This window comes from Pteronotus mesoamericanus, unplaced genomic scaffold (genome assembly GCF_021234165.1).
Source record: "Pteronotus mesoamericanus isolate MK-2021 breed Mesoamerican mustached bat unplaced genomic scaffold, CSHL_Meso_final contig_33, whole genome shotgun sequence".
Lineage (NCBI taxonomy): Eukaryota > Metazoa > Chordata > Mammalia > Chiroptera > Mormoopidae > Pteronotus > Pteronotus mesoamericanus.
The window spans coordinates 2,880,635-2,906,806 of NW_026555135.1; the positions used below are offsets into that span (position 1 = coordinate 2,880,635).

At 51.0% G+C, this 26,172-nt stretch overlaps 2 protein-coding genes across 4 annotated transcripts in view; one reads left to right on the plus strand and one right to left on the minus strand.

Annotated features, from left to right (window-relative positions):
* The first annotated feature begins 3,657 nt into the window (after nucleotides 1-3,657).
* On the plus strand, nucleotides 3,658-4,827 carry TPBGL (trophoblast glycoprotein like). Its single transcript, XM_054576153.1, has one exon. The coding sequence runs from the start codon at nucleotides 3,658-3,660 to the stop codon at nucleotides 4,825-4,827; it is 1,170 nt and encodes a 389-aa protein (XP_054432128.1).
* Nucleotides 4,828-19,943: 15,116 nt separating this feature from the next.
* ARRB1 (arrestin beta 1) overlaps nucleotides 19,944-26,172 on the minus strand; it is a 70,079-nt gene continuing 63,850 nt past the window's right edge. For all 3 annotated transcript variants that reach the window (XM_054576282.1, XM_054576280.1, XM_054576281.1), the window contains one exon: nucleotides 19,944-24,881. In XM_054576282.1, coding sequence (XP_054432257.1) covers nucleotides 24,770-24,881 — 112 coding nt within the window. In that variant the 3' untranslated portion in view covers nucleotides 19,944-24,769. The remainder of the gene's footprint in view (nucleotides 24,882-26,172) is intronic.

A 26,172-nucleotide genomic window follows, 5' to 3' on the forward strand; every position in this document is an offset into this window, starting at 1 on the left:
ACCCTGGTGAAAAGCACTTAACCTTTCTGGGCAGTGTCTCCTGGTATAAAGTGTCGATGGAGGATCCATCTCCTCCAGCCTGCCTCACAGGGATGGGATGATCAAGCCAGAGATTTTTAAATCATTATTTCATTCAACAAATGTTCTCTAGTGCCTTCTCCATGCTGAGCTGTGCACTGGCAATACAGGAAATCAGACCAGTCCTGAGCCGCCGCTGCTGACAATCAGAGGGTGCAGGACAGCTCTAGTCCTCTGACCACTAAGTGAAATTCAAAGGAGAGAAGGAAGCCATGAAGGCTTCCTGGAGGGGGCAGAACTCAAGCTGAGCCCTGAGGGGCAGTGGTTTGGATCGGAAAAACAGTCAAGGGGAGAGAGGACCCCAGGTGTGAAAAACAGTCTGAGCAAAGATACTTCCACTGGATGCCTCAGGGAAGAAACACACAGCCTTGAATGCAATTGGACATTTATTGAATACCTCCTATGTGCCAAACACTGACAGCCCTAAGATGGACAGGGCTGTTCCTCCAGAGAACAGACTTGGCTCCAGGGGCAACCTAGACAGATAAGGGAACAAAGAGGGGAGGCGGGAAGGGGGCCAGGTAGAAGCATACAGAGAGACGGCAAGTGGCAATATTTTCTATACGCCATGAATATGCTGTGATGGGGAAGGAGGAAGATGGAACAAGGCAAAAACGACATGGCAGCTAATTAGTCCCAGAAAGAGGCAATGCCTCATCCAGAGCCACGTGGTGAAAGCATGGCAGGGTGGGTGCTAGCCCCCAGATCTTAGGCGCTATGGCTTTTCTTGTCTCAAAGCATTTTCCATTTACTTTATCTCAACAGCTTTCCGAGAACTAGGAAGGAGTTCAGAAGCCCACCTACTTTCCAGGAGTAGAAGCTGACAGCCCAGAGGTAGATAGAGGGCCACCCTAGCGTCTGTTCCTGGCCTCAAGCTCCCTGGGGTCAGGATGAGATTTCCCCGTGGTGCTGGACCCTCTCCGATGCAGCCACTACCTTGGACAAAGCCCTGGGCAAGGACCCTGGGGCCAGACTACCAGGAAAGCCCTGGCAACCACTGGCTTTGAGACAAGTTCCTGACTCTTTGACCTCAATTTCCCCACTTATAAAACACAATCATTGCCTTGTGCTCTGGTGCCTAATGGTTCTTAGTTCTCCTTGAGTCTTCTTTTCCTAGTCAAGGTGTGTAGCACTCCCCAGTCAAGGCTGCCTACTGCCCTGCAGCCTTTTCATGGGGGTGGGCATCAGCCAACCAGGAACTAATCACCATGGGGATCTGGGGAGAAGGCTCTTACCTTGGCAGTTAGACTGATTCCTCAGAGGCTGGAAGCAAAAGGGACTCTATGTAGCAGGACAGGGAAGCAGAGACCGTTTCATTCAGTCATTCATTCATCTACAAACATTTACTGTACACTGCCTTGTGCTAGTCCCTGTAGTAGAAACACTACAGTGAAGAGCCAGTGCCTCCCTCTGGGGGAAATGTCGGAGTTGGGGTTTGGGGCTGACATGGCCCAGGGTTGGGGGGAGTACAAGAGCTGAGTGAGGACCCAGCCCCAAAGGCTCTATGAGAAAAGACACCACAGTTGGTTAGCTCCACAGACCAAGGGCACAGTGGAGGGCGGGCAGGCCGGGGCTCAGTGTGTTGGCCAGTCTCTGGATGCGCACTTGCATGCATGGGTCTGTAGGCTTGCCCCTCCAAGAACACACCCAGGAACGTGCATGGGCCCAGAAGCATGAATGTGCTAATGAATCCATATACACATACCAGGATGCACTCAAATCTATGTTCATAAGTGCACATGTATGAATGAAGCTTCATGTACTTGCATGAGGCACATCTGAGCGTGTCTGGAACCCTGCTCAAGTTTATACAAGCCTTTCTATGCATGTGTATGCACATCCAAGTGAGTATGAATCTGTATGTACTCACACGTGGACCTCTCATGTACATATGTACAGACATGTTCAATCATGCATGTGCAAGTTACTGATCTCATTTGCCAATACCTGGGAGAGGGAAGGGCAAGCTACCCCCTTCCCCCCCTGCATCAGCAGCCCTGGTCCTTTACATTGGTCTTTGCCAAAGACCCAAGCCACAGCAGGGTCTGCCTCTTCTCCTTAAGTGGTATTGATCTGTTAAATATAACCTCGGGGAAGGAATCAACCCAACAACCATTGTCCCTAATTCAGGAGAAAGACTGACTGATTCTTAGGTGGGGGGAGCCTCTATCCCAACCAGCTCTGCTGATACCAGAATGGCCTTCAGGATCAAGTGTCAGTCTCTCCAGCCTGAATAATTCATGCCAAGGCCAGGAGCGCTCCCTTCTCAGGAGCCTGTTCCTTTAAGTCAGGTCTGGAGCTTCCCAGCTCTTTAAAAAAAAAAAAAAAAATCCATCCAAAACTAAACAAACCCATGAACAGCTCAGCCCTGACCCCCCTTAAGCTCCCCCAATCCCATGCTGCAAAATCTGCTCCTGTACTCCCAACCGCTGGAGCCCCAAACCCCCCACCCATTCCTTGTTTATAGGTGGGGTACCATGGAGGGAAGGAGGCGCAGTTGATGGTGTCCAACAACCCCAGGGTCCTGAGACCCAGTAGAACAGTCTCGTACAGCACCTCCCTAGGAGCTGGGGCAGGGAGGGGACAGCAAAGAGCTGAATCACCACACCCACTGGTCCCAAGGCCTAGCAGAGTGGTTGCAGGAGGAGTCCAGGCTGGTGGAGGAAACCAGATGAAAGAACTCCAGGCTCAGCAGCCAATGAATTGGGTGTGAGGGGTAAGCAGAGGGGGTGTCGCTCACTTTCGGAGGTGGGGTGGGATGGGGTCGAGGAAACGCTAGTCCCACCGGACTTGCAGTAGTGGTAACCCAGCCAGGCCTAATGTAACCGGGGTCGCAGTGGAGGGGTCCGGAAGCTGGGGATTTTCCAGTCTCTCTTTGCACAGCCCTCTCCTGGATCACAGAGATTAGGAAGAGGCTGAAAAATGAGTAACTTTCTCAGCCCACCCCTCATGACTGCCTGCCCTTGCAGAGAGGACGCTAAAGTCCTGCCCCCAAATTCTCACTCTGTGGTGCTAACCCACCTGCCTTCTCTCCTCAGTCAGGCCCAGCCCCACAGGTGCCATAGAGAAAGAATCCAGTTTAAACATGAGAAGTGGGGCAGATGAGGCAATGAGAACCTGGGAGAGCCAAACTTCTCAGCAGACCCGGAGCCCAAGACGGAGGAAGACAAAGCACAGCAGCCAAAAGCCCAGATTCTCGGTAGCCTACCACCCCGCCTCTCTGCGAGGAGGGCGCGGAGACTCCGCTGGGGGCGGAGGAGGAGGCCGGGAGGCGGGGAGGGGGGGGTAGGCAAACCCTGCCCACTCGGCTCCAAGCCCGGAACGGCCGCGGAAGCCGGAGGCCAGCGCGCAGGGCGAGTAGGGCACCGGGGGCGGGGGGCTGCTGCCCGCCTGACCCCTCTCGCCCCAGCCAGGAAAGGGAAGGCTCCTCGGATTTTAGAGTCAGTGGACGGACCGACCGCAACTGCCAGCATCTCCAGGTCAAGGACTTGCCCCACCCGCCCCCTTCCCCGCCCCCAAGGCGCTCCGAACTCACTGGTGAGCGCGGCGGCCCCGGCGCTGGATGCGGGGGCCGCTGCGATGGCCCCGCGCGCGGGACAGCTGGAGCCAAGGGGGCCGCTGCTACAGGGGGTGCTGCTCGTGGCGGCGGCGCTGAGCCAGCCCGCTGCGCCCTGTCCCTTCCAGTGCTACTGCTTCGGCGGCCCCAAGCTGCTGTTGCGCTGCGCGTCGGGTGCTGAGCTCCGGCAACCGCCACGGGACGTGCCGCCCGACGCGCGCAACCTCACCATCGTGGGCGCCAACCTGACGGTGCTGCGCGCGGCCGCCTTCGCAGGCAGAGACGCGGACGGGGAGGAGGTGGCGGCGGACGGCGTGCGCTTGCCGCTACTGACCGCTCTGCGCCTCACCCACAACAACATCGAGGTGGTGGAGGACGGCGCCTTCGACGGGCTGCCTAGTCTGGCGGCGCTCGACCTGAGCCACAACCCGCTGCGCTCCCTGGGCGCCGGCGCTTTCCGCGGGCTGCCGACGCTACGCTCGCTGAAGCTCAACCACGCGCTGATGAGGGGCGGCCCCGCGCTGCTGGCCGCGCTGGACGCCGCGCTCGCCCCGCTTACAGAGCTGCGCCTCCTGGGCCTGGCGGACAACGCACTGAGCCGCCTGCCGCCTGCCGCGCTTCGCCTGCCGCGCCTCGAGCAGCTGGACGCGCGCCTCAACGCGCTGGCCGGCCTGGGCCCCGACGACCTGCGCGCGATTGAGCGCGATGGCGGCCTGCCCGCGCCGCGCCTGCTGCTTGCCGACAACCCACTGCGCTGCGACTGTGCCGCGCGCCCTCTGCTGGCCTGGCTGCGTAACGCCACGGAGCGCGTCCCCGACGCGCGGCGCCTGCGATGCACCGCCCCGCGGCTGCTGCACGACCGGCCTCTTCTGGACCTGGACGAGGCGCGGCTGCGCTGCGCCGACCGCGACGCCGAAGGTCGCGGGGAAGAAGTAGAACTCACCGGCCCGGAGCTGGAAGCCTCCTATGTCTTCTTCGGGCTGGTGCTGGCGCTCATCGGCCTCATCTTCTTAATGGTGCTCTACCTAAACCGCCGCGGCATCCAGCGCTGGATGCGCAACTTGCGCGAGGCCTGCCGGGACCAGATGGAGGGCTACCACTACCGCTACGAACAGGATGCCGACCCGCGCCGCGCGCCTGCCCCAGCCGCCCCCGCCGGCTCCCGCGCCACTTCCCCGAGTTCAGGCCTCTGAGCTTCGCCCGTTGGCGGTTGGTGGTGCCCCTGCCAGCTGATGACTTTACTGGGGCTACCTGGCCTGAAGCAGTGGGTATGAGATACCCGCGAGCTTGGGGCTTTTGAGACTTGCCGCTGGCTGACCTCAGACCTTTGGATTTTGGCATCACCCCGGCCTCTCCCCACACACACACAGCTAGAAATCCCAAGCTGTACCCCCTTTTTCCCAGACTCTGTGGCTCTCACCATCAAACATCCAGAGAAACCCCCTGCTGATTCCAGAAACCCTACCCACCCATCCCAGGCTCCAGACCCATCAGCTCCCCTTGTCCCCTTTTAAGACTCACCCAGAGACCTTATCCTAAAACCCAAAAGCCCTGAGATTGCCTCCACCACCCTGTTCCTTGAGCCCTGACTCTTAGCGGCAAGCATCACCCTAGACTTCAGGAACCCCCATCTCCAGCCTGGAGCCCTCACTTTCCTCCCCAAAGCTCAGGCCCTCACATCCCATTCTGGCCTCAGAGGCAGAGAACTCCCATGAAAAGGTTTTTGTGGACTTCGAGCCTTTTTCCTCGTACCAGAGCTCTGAGCCCTCCATCCTACAAGACACCCACATCCTGGGGCTCTAAGGGTTGGGCACTCACCCCTGGTCAGAGGGTCTATTTCATACCACCCACCACCCCAGCTCTGGTGCAGGCCCCTCCCTTCTTTGGCCCCTGCTTGGGGCTCAGCTCCCTTGGTCTCTCCCATACCAGAGACAGGCGCACATTATATAGCCTTAGTGTGGAACCAATCCCCAACCTTTCCCGCCTGGCCTCTGATCCCCCACTACTCAGTGTTTACCCCAGTCTCAAACTTAGCTCTTCACCCTGGTCTGAGTTACAACCCCTGCCCAAGTCTTAGGCTCTTGAGTCCACCCACCCCCATAGCTTACACTCAGTACCCACCCCTCTCACTCACTACTAGGTCAGGGTCCAATGAGGAACCCATCCCTGGAATGTGCCCACCCTTTTTACCTCTAAAGTGAGCTCTCCAGCCCTGCAAGACAGGTGCAGGCGCAACACACCCCCAGCCATATTGGTGGGTCCCCCGGAGGAAGGAGAGTCCTGGGAGTGTAAAGTTGGGCCTCAGAACCAGGGTCGCACACCCACCATGGCCTCGGCGAGGGGTAAGGAAGGAGGCCCTGCAGGGCTGGGAGCTGCTGCCCACAGGCCGCTTCCCACCCATGTGACTCTTCTCCCCTAAGGATTTCTTGCTGCCATGTTCCCCGCCCCCCATGCCTTCTGGAAGAAGAAGGGGGTCTCACCTCCTGTCTCAGGCACAAGCCCTTTTTGTTCAGGGTCAGAGCTTCAGCGACCTGCCTTCTGCATGATCCCAAAGCACAATTGGTGAGTGGGGAGGGCGTGCCTCTCTCTGACTCCCACCCCTTGGTCAGGCAGAATGGCTGGTCTGTGCTGCTTCTGCACACAGGAAGTCACCTCCTTCAATGTACTGGTTTGAGGCCTGCCTTCTCACCCCTACCCAGGAAATCTGGATGTCCCTTGGGCAGTTTTCTATAAAGTCTGCAATAATCTGTGATTCTCTGCTCTTGTAAGCCATGCCACATCATTCCTGCTGCCCTTGGGGCATTGCAGTGGTTGGTGGGGACACTTGGGTGGGCATTTTGGACCTCCCTGAGGTGCTGTGACCCTTGGTGCCTTCTCCTGGACTACAGGAAAAGAAACGGGCTCTGACTGCACATAGTAGGGTGGAGGCTAGACCCATAGACTTCCCACTGGGACGGCATTACTCTCCAAACTGGGCTGCTGTTTATCCTCTGAGATGAGGTTATGCACAGCCAGGGTGGGGGCCTGTGCTTCCTCTGCATCCTCTTACCCTTCCATTCGTCATCACGGTGTCAGGGGCGGGGGTTGTGGGGGAGATGGAGTTGAACTGACAAATGCTAGCATCACGCAAGGCTACCAGGGAAGAAATCCAGCCACAGAGAACTGAGACAGTTAATTCAGACAAGAAAAAGGATGGATCATTATTTGCTGCTTTGGTATCAATCCCTCTGACGAATTATCTGATACTCCCTTTATTCTTTGTCATACTACTATCTCCTGGCTAGAGATGTGAGAGCTGCCCCCTTGGGTATGTGAGAGGCTGAGAAGAGAAGCAGCCTAGAGGTGGGGGTGGATAAAGTGGCTCCTTGAGGTACGTGGAACAAGGAGGCAGCTGGGGCCCGGGCCAGTGGGGCCAGGCTAAGGGGCTCATCTCCTGCCTCAAGTTCCCCAGACTGGGTTATTTCACATCGAGGATCTCAGAGCCCTGGGACCATGGGGTGGAAGCCCAGAACTCTGGCATTTCAGAATTTTAGGGCACATCATCCTAGAATTTGTGCCTTCTAAATATTGAAAAGGTCCTCAGAGGTAACGTGGGAGCCATCTCCCAAGCCATCTCAGTGAGGAGCACCCTCTCTCAAAAAGGTGCTCACTCCCTCTCTTCCTGGGAACATCTGTTTCAGCACCAGAGGAACCTGCCTGGGACTTCCTGTCAGTCCAGCCCCAGCTTTGCCTTGGGACCCCGAGCATAGCTCACCCCAGGCTCTTCGCAGAGTCGGAGCCAGTGCATGAGGCCTATCTTCTCCTAGCAATTCCCCTACCCTAGTCATTGCCCATGAGAAAGGATCAAAGTCTCTGGAAACATGCCCATCTGTCAGTGACCTTCAAAGGGTGCTTTGACAATCCTCCAGGACAAAGTAGTAGTTGTGTCTCTAACATGGTTAGAGAACTGTCTTTAACAGGCCACCTCCCCAGTTTCAAAGACGTGCCCTCTGATGATACAGCCAAAGACTGCAATAAGCTCTGGCAAATAAAACATGCTATTAGTTCTGGGTCCGTTGTCAGCAAAAATCTTTGAGGGTTTTATATGAGAGCGGCTACTAAGCAAAATATCAAATCAATAGTTGTCAAAAATCAAGTGACTGAGTGCTTCATGTATGCCAGTTGATACTTAACCTTAGTGCTCATTAAATGTTGCCTGGGGGCCGCCACCCTTTTGCAGCCTGTTAATGGCCTGTGGTCTTACGGGACTATCAATAGGTCCCCAGGGCCCCCAGCCTTGCTTCCTCTGCAAAACCAGCCACTCACTCAGCCTCTACTGAATACAACTTTTCCAGTCCCAGAGAAGCTAAAGACCCAGGGGAGGAGTCATATTTAATCAAGGGTTAGAGAAAAGAAGTCCCAGGGACCTGAAAATATAGAGTCAGGACCCCTGACCCAGCCTAGGGAGACTTCCTAAAAAGTCACATTTGAATGGGGTTTTAAAGAATGAGTAGGAGTTTACAGAACAGAGAAAGATCAAAAGCTGTCAGCTTGTGCACAGGCCTGCAGGCAGGAGGGTCTTGTAGAGGATGGGAGAAGACCATTCATGGCTGGGAGTGTGCAGGAGGATGTACGAGGGCAAGACAGATCTGCCTCCCCTGCATTCGCTACTGGGCGCCTGTAGAGGGACCTCCACCTTCAGAGAAGTCAGGGAAGTGGTGAGGTATAATGTGAAGGACAGGAGAACAGCATGGTACCCCTTACTTGTTCCTTCCTCCTGCCCATCCTTTTCCTGCCATGCTGGGCACCGGAACATAGAGAGGAACCATAACTAAGCTGTGCCTACAGGGGGCCAGATGGGCAAAGGGGTAAGGGAAGGGGCGTCCGGAGGAGCCCACAAGAGACCTTATAGGAAGAGGTGAGATGGAGGGATCCAGCCGGCCCTGCCCTGACACCCTGATGCTGCCCACCCCCTCCTGGCCCTCAGCAGCGCCAGGGCCCCACCGCAAGGCCAGCCGCCCCCTTTAATCATACACCGGGAATGCTGCTAGAAGGCTGAGGCGGGCAAGAGACTGCAGCGGCCAAGTGCCAGGGAGAAAATTCCATCCAGGGTGTCCCCTAGAGAGCGGCAGAGAGCAGGAGAGGGAGAGAAAAGGTGTGTCACTGTCAGAAATGTGATAGACGTGAGACCTGCTTTGCACTTTGAGAAACGCGTCACTCCCCAGAATTCTGTGACCCTGTAAAGATTGTGCAACTTCCTCTCAAAAACAAAGGGAGCCATCTCCTTGAGAAGTTATTTCTGTGACCTCTTCCTCCCCACACCCCTCCGTGAGGGCCCGGCTACAGCCCAGAGGACAAGGTTTCAGTCCGAGCTCGGCATGACTTGCCAAGTCATTGGGTCCTGATTCAGAAATACTGGTTGAGAGCTCACCGTGTGCTGGGTGCTGGGGATTCAGCAGTGAACGCGGCAGCACCGGCTCCTGCCATCCTGGCCCAGTCTGACACTGACCTTGGGCAGCCCTGCCTGTCTCTGGCTCCAGGTCCCCTCTGTCCAGGCTGGGGCTGGACTGGTGACCTCCGGAGGCACTGCCTGCCCTCACTGGAGTCCATCTCCTTCTTCATTAAGTCTCTGCCTGGAAAACTCACAGCCCTAATGTATGGGCATGGCCTTTCCCAGACCGGGAGAAGGGGCAGGGGCAGTTAATATTCCTGCGGCAATGCACTTGGCTCCTTCAGAGCCACCTCCTCCACCCCCTCACCTCTCCCTCACCGCCCATGCCCCCCGCCCCAGGGCTGCCTCAGGGCAATTTATCCAGGCCTGGCCAGTCCCACGCAGACCACCTCAACTAGCCCATTGTTGTACTGGTGGGGAAACTGAAGCCCAGAAAGCCTGGCAGCCCTCCTTCAGGTCACACAAGGCAGATCCAGAGCCCAGGGTGCACCCTGGGGGCATCCCTGCTCTGCTCTGGATCTGACTCTGACCCATGGCTGCCCCACCTCCAACCTCTGCATCTCCGCCCCTGTGCTCATGGCCGCCTGCAGCCAGACCCACGCCTGTGGTGGCCTGGAGATAGAAAAAGGACGTGAACAAGGAAGGCGTGGAGAGGACTCTTCAGCCTCCACTGGCAGCCAGCAGCAGGCCTCAGAAACCCACTCCAGCCTCCTGCAGGCAGAAGCCCTGCTGGGAAGTCCTTCTTGATGGTCCCAGGCATGAAACTCATTCTTCCTGAGCCTCTTCTCTCCGCTGAGCTGTTGCTGAAGTGGACCGGGGCCTGCGCTTGTTGTCCTCAGTAAAGATGGGGTCACTGTGCTAACGGAAGCACACCGAGGGCCCCTAACTAATGTGACCATCCATACTAGGCAAGTTTGGGGAGTGAAAGCAGCCACTATTGATAATTACATGGGGACAAGAATAAGCTAGGACTGTATGAGGCTGGTGGGCCTTGAACTCCAATGGCTTTTGAAAAGACCTGAGGGGCGGGGCAGCGGGGAGAGAAAGTGCTAGACTGCTAGACTAGATATTCTGCCAGCACTAGACAACTAATATACTCCTTGCCCTAAACCCTGTCCTCCTTCCACACCAGACAACATCTTGAACACTCTTCTCCAGCCACACCAAATCACTCGGATTTCAGTGACTGAGCCCAGGCATTCCAAGCCCCGTTCCTTTGCTCACCCAGTACACTCTGCCTGGGATGCCTTCCCCATACTGAGAGCGGCAGGACCGCTTGAGCCCCGTCTGCTTTCCTGACCCCACTCTCTTGTTCCTGTCACTGTGCACCCCTCCGCCCCCCAGACCTTTATTTGTACGGATTGGTTTCCTGACCCATTGTTGGCAGCAGACCAGAAGCTCCGCCCAGAGGCTTAGTTCCCTTTTGGGTCCCCAGTCCTGGTACACAGAGATTTGTGAACACTGCCCCTGTCCCACAGAAATCCACAGCCCAGGGGGAGAAGCATCACGCAGGGCTTGCGGCTTCCTGCTGTTGTGTGTCAGACGCCCACCCCCTCTGAATCCCACAATCTCCCACCTCATTGAACCGAGGTTTCAGTTACATAAGATGCCTACATGGTCAGCTCCTTGTTGGCAGCTGCTCAGTCAGTGAGAAAAAAACAAAAAGGAAATACAGCTTTAGAGTGTGTAATCATGCAAAACATAATTTAGCTTTTTGACTTTGACTTTTTAATACAATTATAGCTTTCTGGACTTCCATTTGGAGTACTCGTCCAGGGTCCTCTTTGACCAGTTTGCGCCACTGGCTCAGCCTAGGTTCCTTGCCTCCAGGGAACTAAAGCGACATCCCTTGGCAGAATCTTGCAGAAGCCCAACCAGTTTTAACTTTTCTTTGCACATATGCGCCATCTGCTGGCGAAAATGGGAAAATTCCGCTTTCATTTAGTCATAATCTATGCAAGTATTTCAAGCGCCAAGAACTGTGCTAGAAAGAAGCTGAGGATATAGTATTGAAGAAAAATGTCAAGAGATAAGCCCTTATAAAATAATAATAGTAATAAGTAACACATATGTGCTTACTATGTGCCAGGGATTGTTCTAAGCTCTTAAGACATATTAACCCATTTTACCCTGATGACAATTCTGTGAAGTAGGTATTATTACCATTTACACTTTACAAATGAAGAAGGCACATAAAGATGAATAATTTGTCAAGGCACGCTAATAAAGGGTCAGTTTAGACTTAGAACATAGAGCCATGTGCCTACGCCGTAAAGAAGTAAATAAAGAAGGAATATATTTTGTATGAGGGCAATAAACGGAGTGCTAGGAGAGCAATGAGGAGGGGTGTCCCTTGAATGGGGTAGTGAGGCAGACCCCCCTGAGGAGGTGGCTCATCCTAAAGAATGGGAAGGAACATGCTTTGTAAAGTGCCCAGGAAAGATCAATCCAGGCAGAAGAAACAACGAGTGCAGTTTCTTCTTTGAGACTGAAAGTTCAAACGTCGAATGTCAGGCAACTCCTGGCCATGCTACCCCTAAATATCTCTCCAATTGGTTCTTCTGCTTCCCCACCTGGTCCCAGGCTCTACATCTCTCAGCTCCTGCCTCAGTTCCTGTCTGGTTCCCCTGCCTCTAGTCTCTTGTTCTGGTCCATCCTCCACGATGAGGCAAAGCGATCCTAAAAACGCAGGAATCTAGTGCCTTTTACTGCCCTGCTTAAAGCCTGGCTCTTTGGACTGATTGATTATCTGTAACCTCCCTCCCTGTGGCCATGGTCTGGTCCCACCTCCCTTCGTCCTTCCCTTCAGACTTCTTCTGGTTCCCTTCATCCTAGCTTCGTCAAATGGAATGTCCATAGCCTCTCCTCACCTGTCTAACTCCTTCTCATCCTTCAAAACTCAGCTAAAGCAATCCCCCCTCTAGGAAGCCTGCCTTCTTCCCCGTCTCATCCACCCCCGCTGAACGCGATGACCCCTCCTCAGGGTTCTTGTCACAGGCCATGAGGCCCCATCTCCAACATCACTCAACAACAATTCTAACCCTTTGTTGCCATGTCTTATCTTCCTGTGAATCTGAGAGCTCCTTGAAGGAAGGGATTGTCTTAGTTATCGTGTGTCTTCAAGGCACAGCATAAGCCCCAGCAAATGGTACCTGCCCATTGTTTGCAGTCTTATAGCGAGCTATAAGTTGTTTAGTTTCTTTTTGCTTGTTTATTGAGGTGCATATTTGCATAGAGTAAAACCCACTTTTTTTGGCCTACACTTTGTTTGAACAATCAAGACATGGAACAGTTCCATCACCCCCCAAAAATCCCTCCTGCGGCCCCTTTGTAACCACGCCCTTTCAACGGCAGCCAATGGCAATGAGTGGTCTGTTTATTGTCCCCATAGTTTTGCCTTTTCCAGAATGTCATATATATATATTTAATTTATAAATCATGTTTATTCTATTACAGTTGTCTCAATTTTTCTCCCTTTACCCCCTCCACCCATCCCACTTCCACCCCCCACTCCCACAGTCAGTTCCCCCTCTGTTGTCCATGTCCATGGGTCATTCATACATGTTCTTTGTCTAGACCCTTCCCCCTTCTTTCCACCATTGTCCTCTTTCCCCATCCCCTCTGGTCACTTTCAGTCTGTTCCATGTTTCCATGCCTGTGGTTTATTTTGTTCATTAGTTTATTTTGTTGAATAGGGTACACTTATAGGTGAGATCATATGGTATTTGTCTTTCATCAACTGGCTTATTTCATTTAGCTTAATATTCTCCAATTCCATCCATGTTGTCACAAAAGGTAGGAGTTCCATCTTCTCTCTCTTTTTCTTTCTTAAATGCAGATTGATTTTATTTATTTTTTTAAATGTCAAAGTTAATTATAAAATATTTAAAAAATTTTAAACCATTATAAAGTCTCAGCAACTAAACCAACATTCAGAATGTTATATAAATAGAACTGAACAATTTGTCCTTTTAAGTCTGGCTTCTTTCACTTCATATAATGCATTCTGAGATTCATCCATGTTGCAGCTATCATTAGTTGGTTCATTTTTATTGCTGATCAGTATTCCACTGTATGGTGTACAATGGTTTATCCACTCGCACTTGTTGAAGAACATTTGGGTTGTTTCTAGTTATTGACAATTATGAATATAGTTCACGTCCAGGCTCTTGTAGGAATGTAACTTTTCCTTTCCTTTAGGAGTGTAACTACTAAGTCTTATCGTCTGTTTATTTTTTAATTTGTATTGAATTTTTAAGGTGACACTGGTTAATAAAATTGTATAGGCTTTAGGTGTGCAATCCTATAGTACAAATTTATAAGAAACCGCCAAACTGTTTTCCAAAGTGTCTGTGAGTGACTAATCAGGGCGATCACTTCATAAGTTATATAAATGTCTAATCACTCTGTTGTATACCTGGAACTAATTTAATACTGTATGTCAACTGTAATTGAAAAATGATTTTTAAGAAAGTGTGTTACTATTTTGCATTCCCATCATGAGTGTTCCAGTTCCTCCACATTCTCACCAACACTATTTATTGAAAAAACAACAATTGAATTACCTGTGCAGCTTTTAGGAAAAGGAAGTGACAGTATTTGTGCAGGATTTAGTTCCATTGACGTGGGTGTGTATCCTCTCACGAACACTACACTTGACTGATTACTGTAGCTTCCTAGTAAGTCTTGAGATCAGGTAGTGGAGAATTCCAACTTTGTTCTTCCTTCTAAAAATTGCTTTGCCATTCTAGCTTCTTTATCTTTTCACATGAACTTTAGAATCAGCATGTCTATATCTACAAAAAAATCCTTCAGAGACCTTGATTAGGATTACATTAAATTCATAGTCAGTTTAGAGAGAATTGGTATGTTAACAATATTGAATCGTCCAATCCGTGAATGTAGTACATGTCTCAATTTGCTTAGGTCTTCTTTGATTTCATTTCTCAACACTTTGTGCTTTAGAAGTGTGCATAGAGATTATACACATATTTTTTATATTTATACCTAAATATTTCTATTTCGGTGCTATTGTAGATGGTATTTTTCTTGGCATTTTCCTTTCCACTTCAATTTCCAGTTGTTTGGTGTTACTATACAGAAATACAATTGATTTTTGTATATTGATCATGTATCCTGAAACCTATAAAAACACACTAGTAGCTTTTTTGTTTTCTATGTAAATAACCACATTGTCTGTACATAGAGGGCATTTTATTCCTTCCTTTGCGGTCCATAAACCTTTTACATCTTGTCTTGCCTCACTGCGCCGGCCTGGAACTTCAGGAGGATGTTACATGGGCGTCTTGAGAACCCCATCCTCACCCTGGAGGAGGGACGTTCAGTCTTTGGCGGGAAGTGCGATGCTGACACGTGGCTGTTGTGTAGATGTCAGTTACCAGATTAAAAAAGTTTAGAGGGTATTTTTATGAATGGATATTGAATTTTGTCAAGTGCCTTTTCTGCATATGTTGAAAAAATTGAGCTGCATCCCATAAACTTTGTTATTTGTGTTTTCATTTTCATTTACTTAACATTTTCTAATTTTCCTCCTTGACCCATTTAGAAATGTGTTGCTTAATTTCCCAGTATATATGAGTTTTCCAGATAACTTTCTGTTATTTGTTTCTAGTTTAATTGTTATTGTTTTTTAAAAAAATTTATGATTTAAATTCTTTTAAATCTGTTAAGGTTTGGTTTTTTTTAGACCCAGAAAATGGTCTTCTTGGTCAATGTTGCATGTGCACTTGAAAAGAATGCGTATTTTATTGTTTTGGGGTAAGATGTTCTATTAATGTCAGTTAGGTCAAGTTAATTGGTAGTGTAGTTCATGTTTTCTACATCCTTACTATTTTTTTGTGTTATTCCTCTGGAAGAGTTGTGGATTCGTATGAACCAAAACCTTTTGGTTCATCAGGTTTTGCTTCAAGTACGCATGTACATTTAGATGCATTCATTACTAGATGCATATACATTTAGAATTGTTACATCTTCTTGGTAAGTTGACACTTTTACTTTTTATATTATGTTCCTCTTTATCCTGGGTAACAGTCCTTGTTCTGCACTCTACTTTGTCTGATATTAATACAACCACTTAAGCTTTCCTTTTTATTATTGTTTATACAGTTAACCTTTTCCATAATTTTACTTTTAATTTATCTTCGTATATATTTTTCAAGACTTTATTTATTTACTTTCAGAGAGAAGAAGGAAGGGAGAAAGAAAGGGAGAGAAACATCAATGTGTGAGAGATACATGAGTGGTTGTCTCTCTCATGTCCCCAACTGAGAACCAGACCTGCAACTCAGGCATGTGCCCTGACTGGGAATTGAACCCATGGCCTTTCAATCCACTGAGCCACACCAGCCAGGGCTTTGCCTTTATATTTAAACTGGGTTTCTCCTAGACAGAATATAATTGGATCTTGTTTTTTTTTTAATCCAGTCTGACACCCTCTGCCTTTTAATTATGTTTAGGCCATTTACATTTAATACAGTTATTGATGTGGTTGAATTTAGGCCTACCTCTTTTATTTTTTGTTTGTCTCTCCTGTTTTTTTTTTTTCTTCTGTTGTTCCAACTTTCCTGCCTTCTTTTGGAATATTTGAATATTTTTCAGTATGTCATTTTAATTTATCTATATTTTTGACTCTTTTATTTGTTGCTCTAGGAATGACAATATACATATATAACCTTTCATAGTATACTTAGGATTAATATTTGATTACTTCAAGTATAATACAGAAGTCTTACAAATAGGTCTCTTTATCTTCCCCCCACTAATTTTTACAGTATAGTTGTCATATGTGTTCCCTTTATATACACTGATATCCTTATCAATTTATAATTTTTTCTTTCAAGTTACACATATTTAAAGAACTCAGGATGACCAGTGTAGCCTTTTATATTTACCCAAATAATTGCCATTTGTGTTTGTCTTAATTCCTGGAGATGAAGGTTTATCTCTGGCATCATTTCCTTTCAACCTAAAGAATTTCTTTTATTTATTTACTTTTATTGTACATCTTCTGGTGGCAAATTCTCTTACATTCTCTTCTCCTGAGAATCTCTTTACTTTCCATCATTCTTGAAGGATATTTTCCTTAGTTACAGAATTCTGGGTCAATAATTCTTTTTCTTTCAGCACTTTAAAGATGTTGTTCCACTTTCTTCTGGCCTCCATGTTTTCTGTTGAGAAAGCTGCATCAAATCATCATTCTTTGTATGGAAGAACATACAAGAATGTGTCACTTTCTCTAGCTGCTTTCAATATATTACCATTTATTTTTGGTTTTCAGCTGTTTGGTTATGTGTATCATATGGTTTTCTTTGAGTCTGGGATTTGCTCAGCTTCTTGAATTTGTGAATTTATACCTTTCATGCAATTTTTCTTCTGCAGCAATATCTTAATTTTTTCAATCTTGTTTTCCTCTGTTTTTCAGATTGAATAATTTATACTTATCTACCTTTGAGTTCATTGACTCTTCCTCTGCCACCTTCCAGTGATTTTTATTTCAGATATTTTATTTTTCAGTCCTAAAAATTCCATTTGGCTCATTTTTTAGTTTCTGCATTTCTGTTGAGAACAACTATCTTTCCATCACTTTCAAGTTCTAACAGCTACTTCAGAATCTTTTCTAATAATTACAGCATCTAAGTCATCTTAGAGTTGGCATGTGTTCATTGTATTTTTCCCTTGAGAATTGGTCATTTTGCTGGGTTTTTGTTTGTTGAATAACTTCAGATTGTACCCTAGACATTGTGAATGTAATATTGTGTAGACTCAGTCCTGTTATAATCCTTTGTAGAATGTTAATTTTGTTGTTACGTTTAGAGGTAATCACCTAATTTAGGTTCAGACCCTAAGTTCTGTCTCAGCTTCTGTTGCTGGTGGTTCTAACTTCAGCACAAATCCACAGGAGAAAATAGGAAAGGGAAATTTACCCAGATTACTTCTCCAAGTTTTGACTCCCCTGCACCATCTTCCTGCTTTTGTTTAATTTTCAGAGTCATTAGGTAGTTGTTTTGCATTTTTGTCCAGTGTTTATGTAATCAGTAGGAGAGACAAGCTATAGCAGACTTAGCCTGTCTTGGCAAGAATTTGAAATGCCTACGCAGTTCATTTTGATTTGCTAGAGTTTCAAAAAGCTAGATAAACGAAACCCCAAAGCACTGTGAAGGCAGCTATGGCAGGAGGAAAGCCCAAAGCTAAGAGGCAGCAGCAAGTACCTCTCTGGCATTTAGAATCCTGATGAGATGCCAGGCCCTCCTTCTACACTGTGATATCCAGACGAACATGATTATTTCTATTTCCTAGATGAGAAGATTAAGGGAGAGCTGGTGATTTGCCTATTTGGTCTCCCATCTAATCCCCTGACCTTTACCCGCTCAGTACTACAGGGCACTGATCATCGCAAACTACATGTCCAAAGATTCCTTGAAAATTAGCTTCAGCCAATAGGAGGCACACACAGGAAACTGGAGGGCAGGAGGAGAGGAGAAACCAGAGTATTTCTCCCACTCTCTTGCTTTGGGCAGCATCCCCAGCAGTAGCTGTTCCCTCTGTGGTTAAGATGCCTCAGATACCCTCTCCCCCAATGCCCCTGCTGGGCTGCCCTGGTTCCTCAGCTCCGTAAGACCACCTCCTCTCCCTGCGCTTCCACCACACAGGTGTTGTGGTTTCCTGTTATACCTGATCTCTGGGTTGCCTCACATCCCATTGACCCTTTCAGCTCTCGCAACATTTTTATAACCAGTTTCTTCCATTAAATTCCTGCTACTGAAATACTGGCATAGGTGTTGGTTATCTGGACTCAGACTGATCTAGTCCGTATGGGAGGGCAGAACGAAAACCCCAGCTCAAGCCTCCTAATTCAAATGTCAGTATCTTCCTGCTGCCCTTCTCGGCTGGGAGGGGCATCAGGAAACAGACCACCTTCTTGTCAACAGGAGGGCAATGCTTTGCTCTAAGTTGCACATTGTTTTACAGGAATGTAAAAATTTGTCTTTCATATAGGATCCATTTTCTAGGAAAGTTGTCGTATATTCATCAGCATGTTCCTTCTGTGTTAATACAGTACAGTACCATTTAGAACTTCAAATCTTTTGCACCCACATCCTCACTCCTCCCATGTGTTCTTTTAGAAAAGTCAGAGGGCAAGTTGTGAAAAACAGGAGTGGCTTTGGGAAGGTCCAGCAGAGCAGGAACGGAGAACTGAACATAAATTGGGGCTGGAATTGGGGCAGGACTTCAGCGGAAGGGGTCAGTGGCGCCAGAAGTTGGGATGGCTCCACCCCAGGAGCAAACCAGGGGTAACGGGATCCAGTGGTGTCTGAGAGGGATCAGAGTTGTGGCAACTTCCCCAAGGCCATAGGCTGGTAAATGGCAGAAGGGGGAGGAGGAAGCTTCTTGGCAGTCTCCAGAACGGGGCGCAGCAAACAGGTTGGGTGTGGGACCACAGACAGGGGGAGGGACACCTGACCCAGCCATGGGCCCTTTCTACCCGTCCAGGCATCGGGGGCAGCATTTGCTGGTCCCTGTCCCGCCAGGGGTTTTTGAGACAGAAATAAAAGCACAGCCAGCACCTGTCACAAAAGACCTTTAATGGCCACCTACTTATGGTTCTTTTGTTCACTGTCCTGTTAGAGTTGAATGAACTGTAATAACTTATCTGAGATAATAAGGAATGACACAGGTACAACAAATAAACCTGGCAGATGGCCCAGGAATGAGGGTGTCACAAAATAATCACTTCACAGAGGGGCCACAGACCCAGAGAGCTGTCCCAGCCACCGGCCACTCCCCACACCCGGGACGTGCACACACAGTCAGTGTACCAGGCTGAGCGCCGGCTCCCATTGAGTAGGAAGAGGTGTCCCCCAACCCATGTCTTTGGCTGGCCCCACAGTGTAGAGACGTTCTAGTAGGAGTGCGCATCCTGCACTTGTTCCCTTGAGTGCTCTGCCGATCTGCGGTGCAGGCCATGCTCGCACCCCGAGTTTATAGGGCTCCCACTTCTCATGTGAAAACACCTCTCATACCCATCTCTCCTATGATCCTTGCAGTAGCAAGTCCTGCGAGGTGGGCAGAGCCTGGCACTAGCCCCACATTACACATGGAGAAACTGATGTCAGTGGGTTCCACGGGCGCACTGGGACTGAGCGTAGAGAACCAGTTGGCACACTTTCTTCCACGCCCCGTGGCTTGCAGTGCCCTAAACCTCACCTTTTCACTTAGAATGCCCAGGCTGGGGGCAATGCAGGATTCTGTGTCAAGGGCTGGTCCAGATCTCACCAAAGTGCCCACCCTCAGCCCTGATGAGGGATCTAGGCAAAGGGACAGGCTGGCAGGGAGAGAATTCAGGAGACTACTTTTCATGCATGGGTGGGGCACCAGCCTCCCTTCAGGCACCCTCCTGTGGCCCACACACTCGACTGCCCACAGACATGGGAATGGGATCCTGTTAGAATTGCTCGAGGGAAGCTTGCTGCCTAAAAAGTCTCTGGGCAGATCCTGCCCTCACAGGAGGCACTTTTGCTATGAGGTCCTGCCTCAGCATTTCTTTTATGACAACTGGACTCCCATCGATCTGTCTCTCTGTAAAAAGGAACCTGACTCTAGTTTCTCCTCCCATCACATTGTTCCTTCTGTCATCCCATGTACCTGGGCCAGGAGCACTGGGTGTCCTGTGGGGACACAGACTCGAGTTCTAGGGTGAGGGCTGGGCCTGTTCCCTCACTCTGCTGGCCCCCACACTGCACGGGCCGATGTCGGGGTCAGGACCCATTGTCACTGAGCACCAGGCCGCTGCCCAAATGAAATCTAGGCCCAGGCTTCAGGGTGGGGGCTACAAAATCATCGAGTGTGTGTGTGTGTGTGTGTGTGTGTGTGTGTGTGTGTAAGCAAATGGTCTGTGACCTAAGTTCCAGTACAAAGATACTTTGTATTGGAACGCTAGAGTCATTCCAGCATGAAAAGCAAGAAGAGAACCTGACCTGTGCTTGCTGGTCTAACATCGACCACCTCTGAATGGTGGTTCGAAGGATTTTTTTCTTCAAAAGAAAGTCTGAAAGTGAAACTTCCATGGGCAAGACAGATAAAAGCAGAGTTGTCCTGGTGGAAGTGGGGATGGGCGGAGGGCTGGAGACCTATCCTATGCCTCCATCCCTCCCTTCCCACTTTAGCAGCTCCTGACAAAGCTCTGTGGAACACCAGGGGTCCACAGCACCTGGTTTGAAAACCACTGTGTCAGAGTGTCTACAGATCATGGGTCCTGGGGACCTGTGCTTTGACTTCCCTCTCAGGGTAAAAGGTTGGGAGAGAGGGATAGGGAAGGATGCTCCCCCTTCACAAGGCCTCTCTTTGAAGCCGCTGTGCAGTGACCCCGCGGGGGGGGGCCAGGGGTGGAATTCCTGGCCCCACGGGTAGGCCATTTCAGTTCTGGAGGGAGAACAAAGTGATGGAGCTGCCCGGGCCAAGACACAGGCTTGCGCACAAGGGTGGGGGAGTCTGTTTTGGTCCTTGTTGACTTTAAAAAGAAAACATCGGAACAGGCATAGGCCTATGACCATGAGATCCTAAAAGCATTCAAGACGGGGGCCTAATGTCTTCCTCCGGGATGGGTGGAGAATGTCCCATCCCCTGTCACTGGCAGGAGAGAAGCTGCCTTTGTGGGCTGCTGAAACCATGGGGGAGAGGTCAGCTGGGGCTGAGCTCTGTGTGTAAGAGACCTGGGTTTTCCCCAAGCCCAAATACGTCCCAAGTATCATCAAAAAGTCTTGGCAGTTCCTGTTGACACCGGAAAGGGCCTTGTACTTTGAAGGGAAGGAGCAGGCAATTTCTATTCCACGTGCCCCCTGGGTTCTTTGATGGGGCACTGATTCAGGGCCTGGGGCTGGGGCTTCTCACTAACCTGGGACCGGAGCCCCAATCCCTGACCATATCCATGTTTTGTCTCTCTGTCCTGCTTGCTGGGACCATTATCTGTGGGCATGGCATTTGAATAGTCTCCATTTTCCCCTCAGCTGGGTCACCAAAGCCGACCTGGCTACATCTCCTTCTTGCCAGTTGACATCTGCCTACGTGAGATGACCCGTGGGAGGAGGGCTCAGCCCACAGCAAACTTCCTGTGTGACCTTGAGCCGCTCCCCTGCAGGGGCAGGGCCATGGTCTGTGTCGCCATTTGCAATTTACAGGGCTGACTGTCATGTCTCCTGACTTCCGTCCATCTGGGCCTCACAGTTCCTTGACGAAGTGGGGAAGGGATTGCTGTCCCACTTTACAGTCATGGACACCAAGCCCAAAAGGTTGAGTGACTTGCTCAGCTGGTTGATGACAGTCAGAACGGACAGGCACCGTGGGCTTCCAGGCCAGCGTGCTTTTCACAGCACCATGTGGGAACCAGCTTGTCAGCGACTCCCCCAGTCGAAACAATACCCCACGTGAGCCTAAGGTTCCTAAGGCTCACTGGGGCTGACTCTTCTCATAGTTGCAATGCTGAGGAGCCCAGCTGGCCCTCTGCCTGGGGATTTTCACTCAGGGCCACGGTCCTCCTTCCGCCCTAAAATGCTACCTCGCGGCCCACTGAAGAGCCCCCAGTGTGGCATTATGCGGTTAGCACAGGCCCCAACTGTGTGCACAGAAAGAACTGACACTGTGGGCCAGTGCCTGGCACCCAGTAGGACCTCCCAACCCCGTTTCACTCCAAGGTCTCACAGGACTCCGGATGGAGAGGCGCTCTGCAGAGAGGGACTCAGCCACGTTTGGGCGCCGCAAGGGGCTAGAGCCAACCAGAGGCTCAGGAAGATGATCTGGGCCTTTCCCTCAGGGAGACACCATAGGAAATACTGGTCTGAGTGCCCCTGAGATGCAGCCCATGGCTTGCAGGGGGCGCCCAGCCCAGGGGCCAGTAGGGCTAAACTCCAGCTTAGGCACCATTCACAAAACTGTACATTCTACTGTGGGCAGAGTCCACCTGGAAGGGGAACCGTTTCTGATTCACATCAAGGCACTATATGGACTAGGAGCAGCCCTGGAGTCGTGAATAAAATGGCCCCGTCCTTCCCCCGTGACCTCCCCTAAGCCTTTCCCCTGACCATGAGCTTCCTGAGGACAGGGCCTGGGACTGACCCATCTCCGTGTCTCCAGTGCTGGGCACTGAGCAATTAAGGTATCAGCCAAGGATGGTTAAGCCAAATTCAAATGAACATGATCATTGCCCTTCTGCAGCCCTTCACCCAAAGAGTAAAAGGCTAGATGGGGCTATGATGCTTCCTGAAGCTGGAGAAATTTCAGGAAACCACTGGGACAAGCCCAAAAGGCTGAGGGAGATGTTGAAGGGGTGGAAGCTCAGGAAACCAGTGGAAAGCCTTTTGTGTGCACAGGTTAGGGATGGGGGAGGAGGTGTGGACAGGAGTGATCACCCCAAATTGTAAAGGGTCTTATACCAGCTTCAAAGGTTCCAGAGGAAGACCCTGGAGACCACACGCTTGGAGTGTGTTGTTCCAGCATTTCATCAGCTCCACAGCTGCCCAAATGAAGTGCAAACTGCCCAGCAAGCTCTGGTAGGGGCTTGATGCCCAGGGCACCTGCAGCCAGGACCCCAGGACTGGCCAGGGGAGTGTGACTGTCTGAACTGACTTGATTCTCACCTGAGTAGGGGTCCCTCGGATTGAGTCTTCATGAGAGGCAGAAGGGATAGGCTTGATGCAGTGCCAGGCATGGGAGCTGGTAATCTCACCATGGAAAACAGCTGCCCAGTCCACCCCAGGAAGGGCTGGACTGAAAAGTGTTGAGATTCAACTTGTATAATAAAATTTGTTGTCTCCCTTTTCAGGGAAGTATGGGCTAGAGAGAGAAGGAAGAAGGGACTGAGGAGAGAGCCTCTTGCTCCATAAATCAATATTCTTGCTTGGGTATAAGGTAAACCTCAGGTGTCTGCATCCACAAGGGGCTGTGAGTTATTGGAGGCCCTATCTATCACAGCGCCCCTCCACTCCCCTCTCCCTGAAGGCTCAGCAAATACAAGCTCTGTCCTTTCATAATACTGAGGCCCCAGGGCCGAGCAGCTCATGCTAGCTATGGCCATACCTTGACATCAGGCAACCCGCCAGAGGCCCAAGAAGCGTCCGTCCCGGGCCTGCAGTGGGGAAGTAGAGCTCTCCATGGCCCCGACACCTCCAGGGTCTTATGAGTGCATCCCCTCTGGAGGCAGCCAGAACAGAGTCAGCGTCTCTGGCTCCAGCCACTAAACCAGACACTTTAATGTTCACAAGTTCTTGGAGGACAGAACTGGGAGGGCCCTTGTTATCATCAGGTCAAATCCTTTGGTTTTCTAGGTGAAAAACTGAGGCCCAGAAAGGGAAAGGAACTTGTCCAAGGACACACAGTAAGTGAGCAGCAAAGACCAGACGACAACAGAAACCTTGAAACACTTTCTACCTCATCACCTGCCTGCCCTGTTGCCCTGGAAACACCCCAGAGGTCAATCACAAACATCAGCCAATGGGTTCTGGGTCCCCATGGCTCTGCGAACTGCTGGGGGGGTCATCGACTCCCCACGGAAACAAAGAGTTCCTTGCTACCTACTAGCCCCCTACCTTTTAGGTGAGGCCATCCCAACGGACCCTGCCACCTTCTGAGGGAGGACCCCTTTTCCTGTGGGTATGGTGGCCTGAGGCACTCTCTCCCAGCCTGCAGGCCAGTCCAGCCCAGCCCTGAAGAACTACAAGGGGAGGAAGGAGGACACCACTGTCCCTAGACCCTCTGGACTTCCAGCCTCACTTCCCATGGGCCCACCAACTGCACATCCACAAATGAAGGGAGCAGGGCAGGTTCTCCCCTTCCAGCCTCTGCACCCACCTCTTAGAGCTGCCCTTCAGGAAACCTCCTTTGGTGCTTCAGCTCATCCTGCCCGGAAGGGGGAGGGGAGGAGGCGTACTTTCTAAAGACCCTTCCTGACTTTCTCTTTCTGTGCATAGTAACACATAGGACAACACGCATAAGATATAAGGTCGCTAGGAGATTATATCCTGACAATACTGAAAAAGACTTAGGTTAGTAGCTCACACAGCTTGCCTTAGTCTAGGTCACTGCTGGTAAGAAAGTCCAGTTGCTTTTCTCCACTCCTGGGGTTTACACCAATGTCACTGTCAGACACAGAGGGGCATGGAGCAGGGACGGGTGTAGAAGGGGAAAGCTGTTTAGTGGGTCAGAGCTGCAAAAAGGTGTTGAGAATCCATCCACGGTCTGCCCGCCCAGCCAGAAGAGGGGGACCTTCGACACGGTCATCTTTTAGCTGCCAGACTGTATTATCCGCCTGGGACTGTGGACATTCCCTCACGCGTCTTGACCCCTCATCCCCACCCTTCCAAGCCCTGCGCCTTATCCTCCCCCCTCTCCCCAGCCCAGGCCAAATTCCAAGGCCAGAGCCATGGTGGCCTTTCTGGGGATCAGCAGGAAGAGAGGGGGAATGAAGAGGTGACTGCAATGAGAGGGTGATGGCGGTGCACGTGGCCCTGTTGGCATGGGGACGCGGGGCCCAGCCTGAGGCCAGAGGTTCACCACCACAACCTGGAAGACCGCTGGGCCCCCTAGTAGAAACTGGAAGAACAAAGGGGAGGGGGCACCAGAAGAGGAAGAAGACAAATGAACAGCCTGGAGCAGGAGAGAGGACCCGGAGCTGCCCGGGGCGGGCCGGCTCCAGTCTATCTGTCGTTGAGCCGTGGAGAGCCAGTACCGTCCTCCTCCTCTTCCTTGTCATCCTTCATGCCTTTCAGTCTCTGACGGGCAAAGTCCTCAAACACAATGTCGTCGTCGCTGGTGGGAAAGACAAGGAAAACGAGGGGCATTTGCAGGGCAGGGCGAGTAGGCTTATTCAGAGGGGTTAGGGGGCTTGCCTGCCGATGGGACTCGGCCGGAGGGGCTGACCTTGGGCAGAGAGGCCTGCCAGGCTGGCACATCTGGACACCCACCAGTGACAGGAGGACTGGTCACATGTGGCCTCCAGCCAAGGGTGGAAATACCAGAGGAAGGCCTAAGTTTGCTTTTCACGCCTAAGGGCTGAAAAGTGATCTGGTTCTTGAGGGGTTCAGGGGTGCTGGAAGGGGTGGAGGTGAGGCCGGGCTGGGGCTGGAGGAAGAACTTATTCCCGCTCTGAGAGGCCAGGCCACCGGTGGTTTCATGGCATATTCTGAATCCCCCAAGAACAGGCGCAAGAAACACCGGCCACCTGCCGTAAGAGCTACTGTCAGGAAGCATTTCAGCTTCTGCACAGAAGGGAGTGGGCTTTGCTCACTGGAAGAGAGAACCGTGAAGGCCCTTGCTCCAGGAAAGGGTCAGCTCGCATTCTACCCTGCGGGATCTTGGAGAGGAAGGGGTTGGTGCAAGTCTAAATGGGGGGGCCGAGGAAGGGTGGGGTGGGCAAAGGGGGTGCCTGAGTGGGCTTCAGGACTAAGGACTGCTTCCAAGAACAATGAGTTCCCTTCTATCATGAACACGTCCACTTAGGCCCACTCAAGTCCCCTGTCTCCCAGAATTCAGCCAGCTGTGTGGGGTGTCCTCGTGGCATGACTTGGGACCCCAGATCCCAAAAATCTCCTGGGACAGAAGGGAAGGGTGGATTTGGAGCTGAAGCGAGAAAGCTGGTTTGCCCTGGAGGTGGTCTGTGATGTCAGCCCAGGTCCTCCCCCTCTGGCCACTGTTCAGTGAGCCAATGGCTTTTGGCCATAGGCAAATCCGCATCAGTCCTCAGGAATCAGAGGCAATAAGATCCCCAGAACCTTCCCCACCCCACAGCTTGATTCACTGGTTGGGCCCGGGCAGGGCAGGAGAGCCCCAGCCCAGGAACACGAACCAGCCCTGTGTGAGCTGAGCAGGTGCTGTGGACGGACTGGCGGACGTGCAAGGATGAGGGAGGAAGACAGACCCCACCAAGGCAGGAGGAAGAGGAACAGGCACGGAGGGTCCTTCAAGTCACATGCAGGCAAGCGGGTTGCTGAAGAGGCGAGCAAAGACAGCTCTCAGCAGGCGGGGTTAGCCCAGCTGCTTGTCAGGGATTAATAAGCATATATGCAAACAACCCTGTTGCCCCACCCACCTTCCGAGGCTG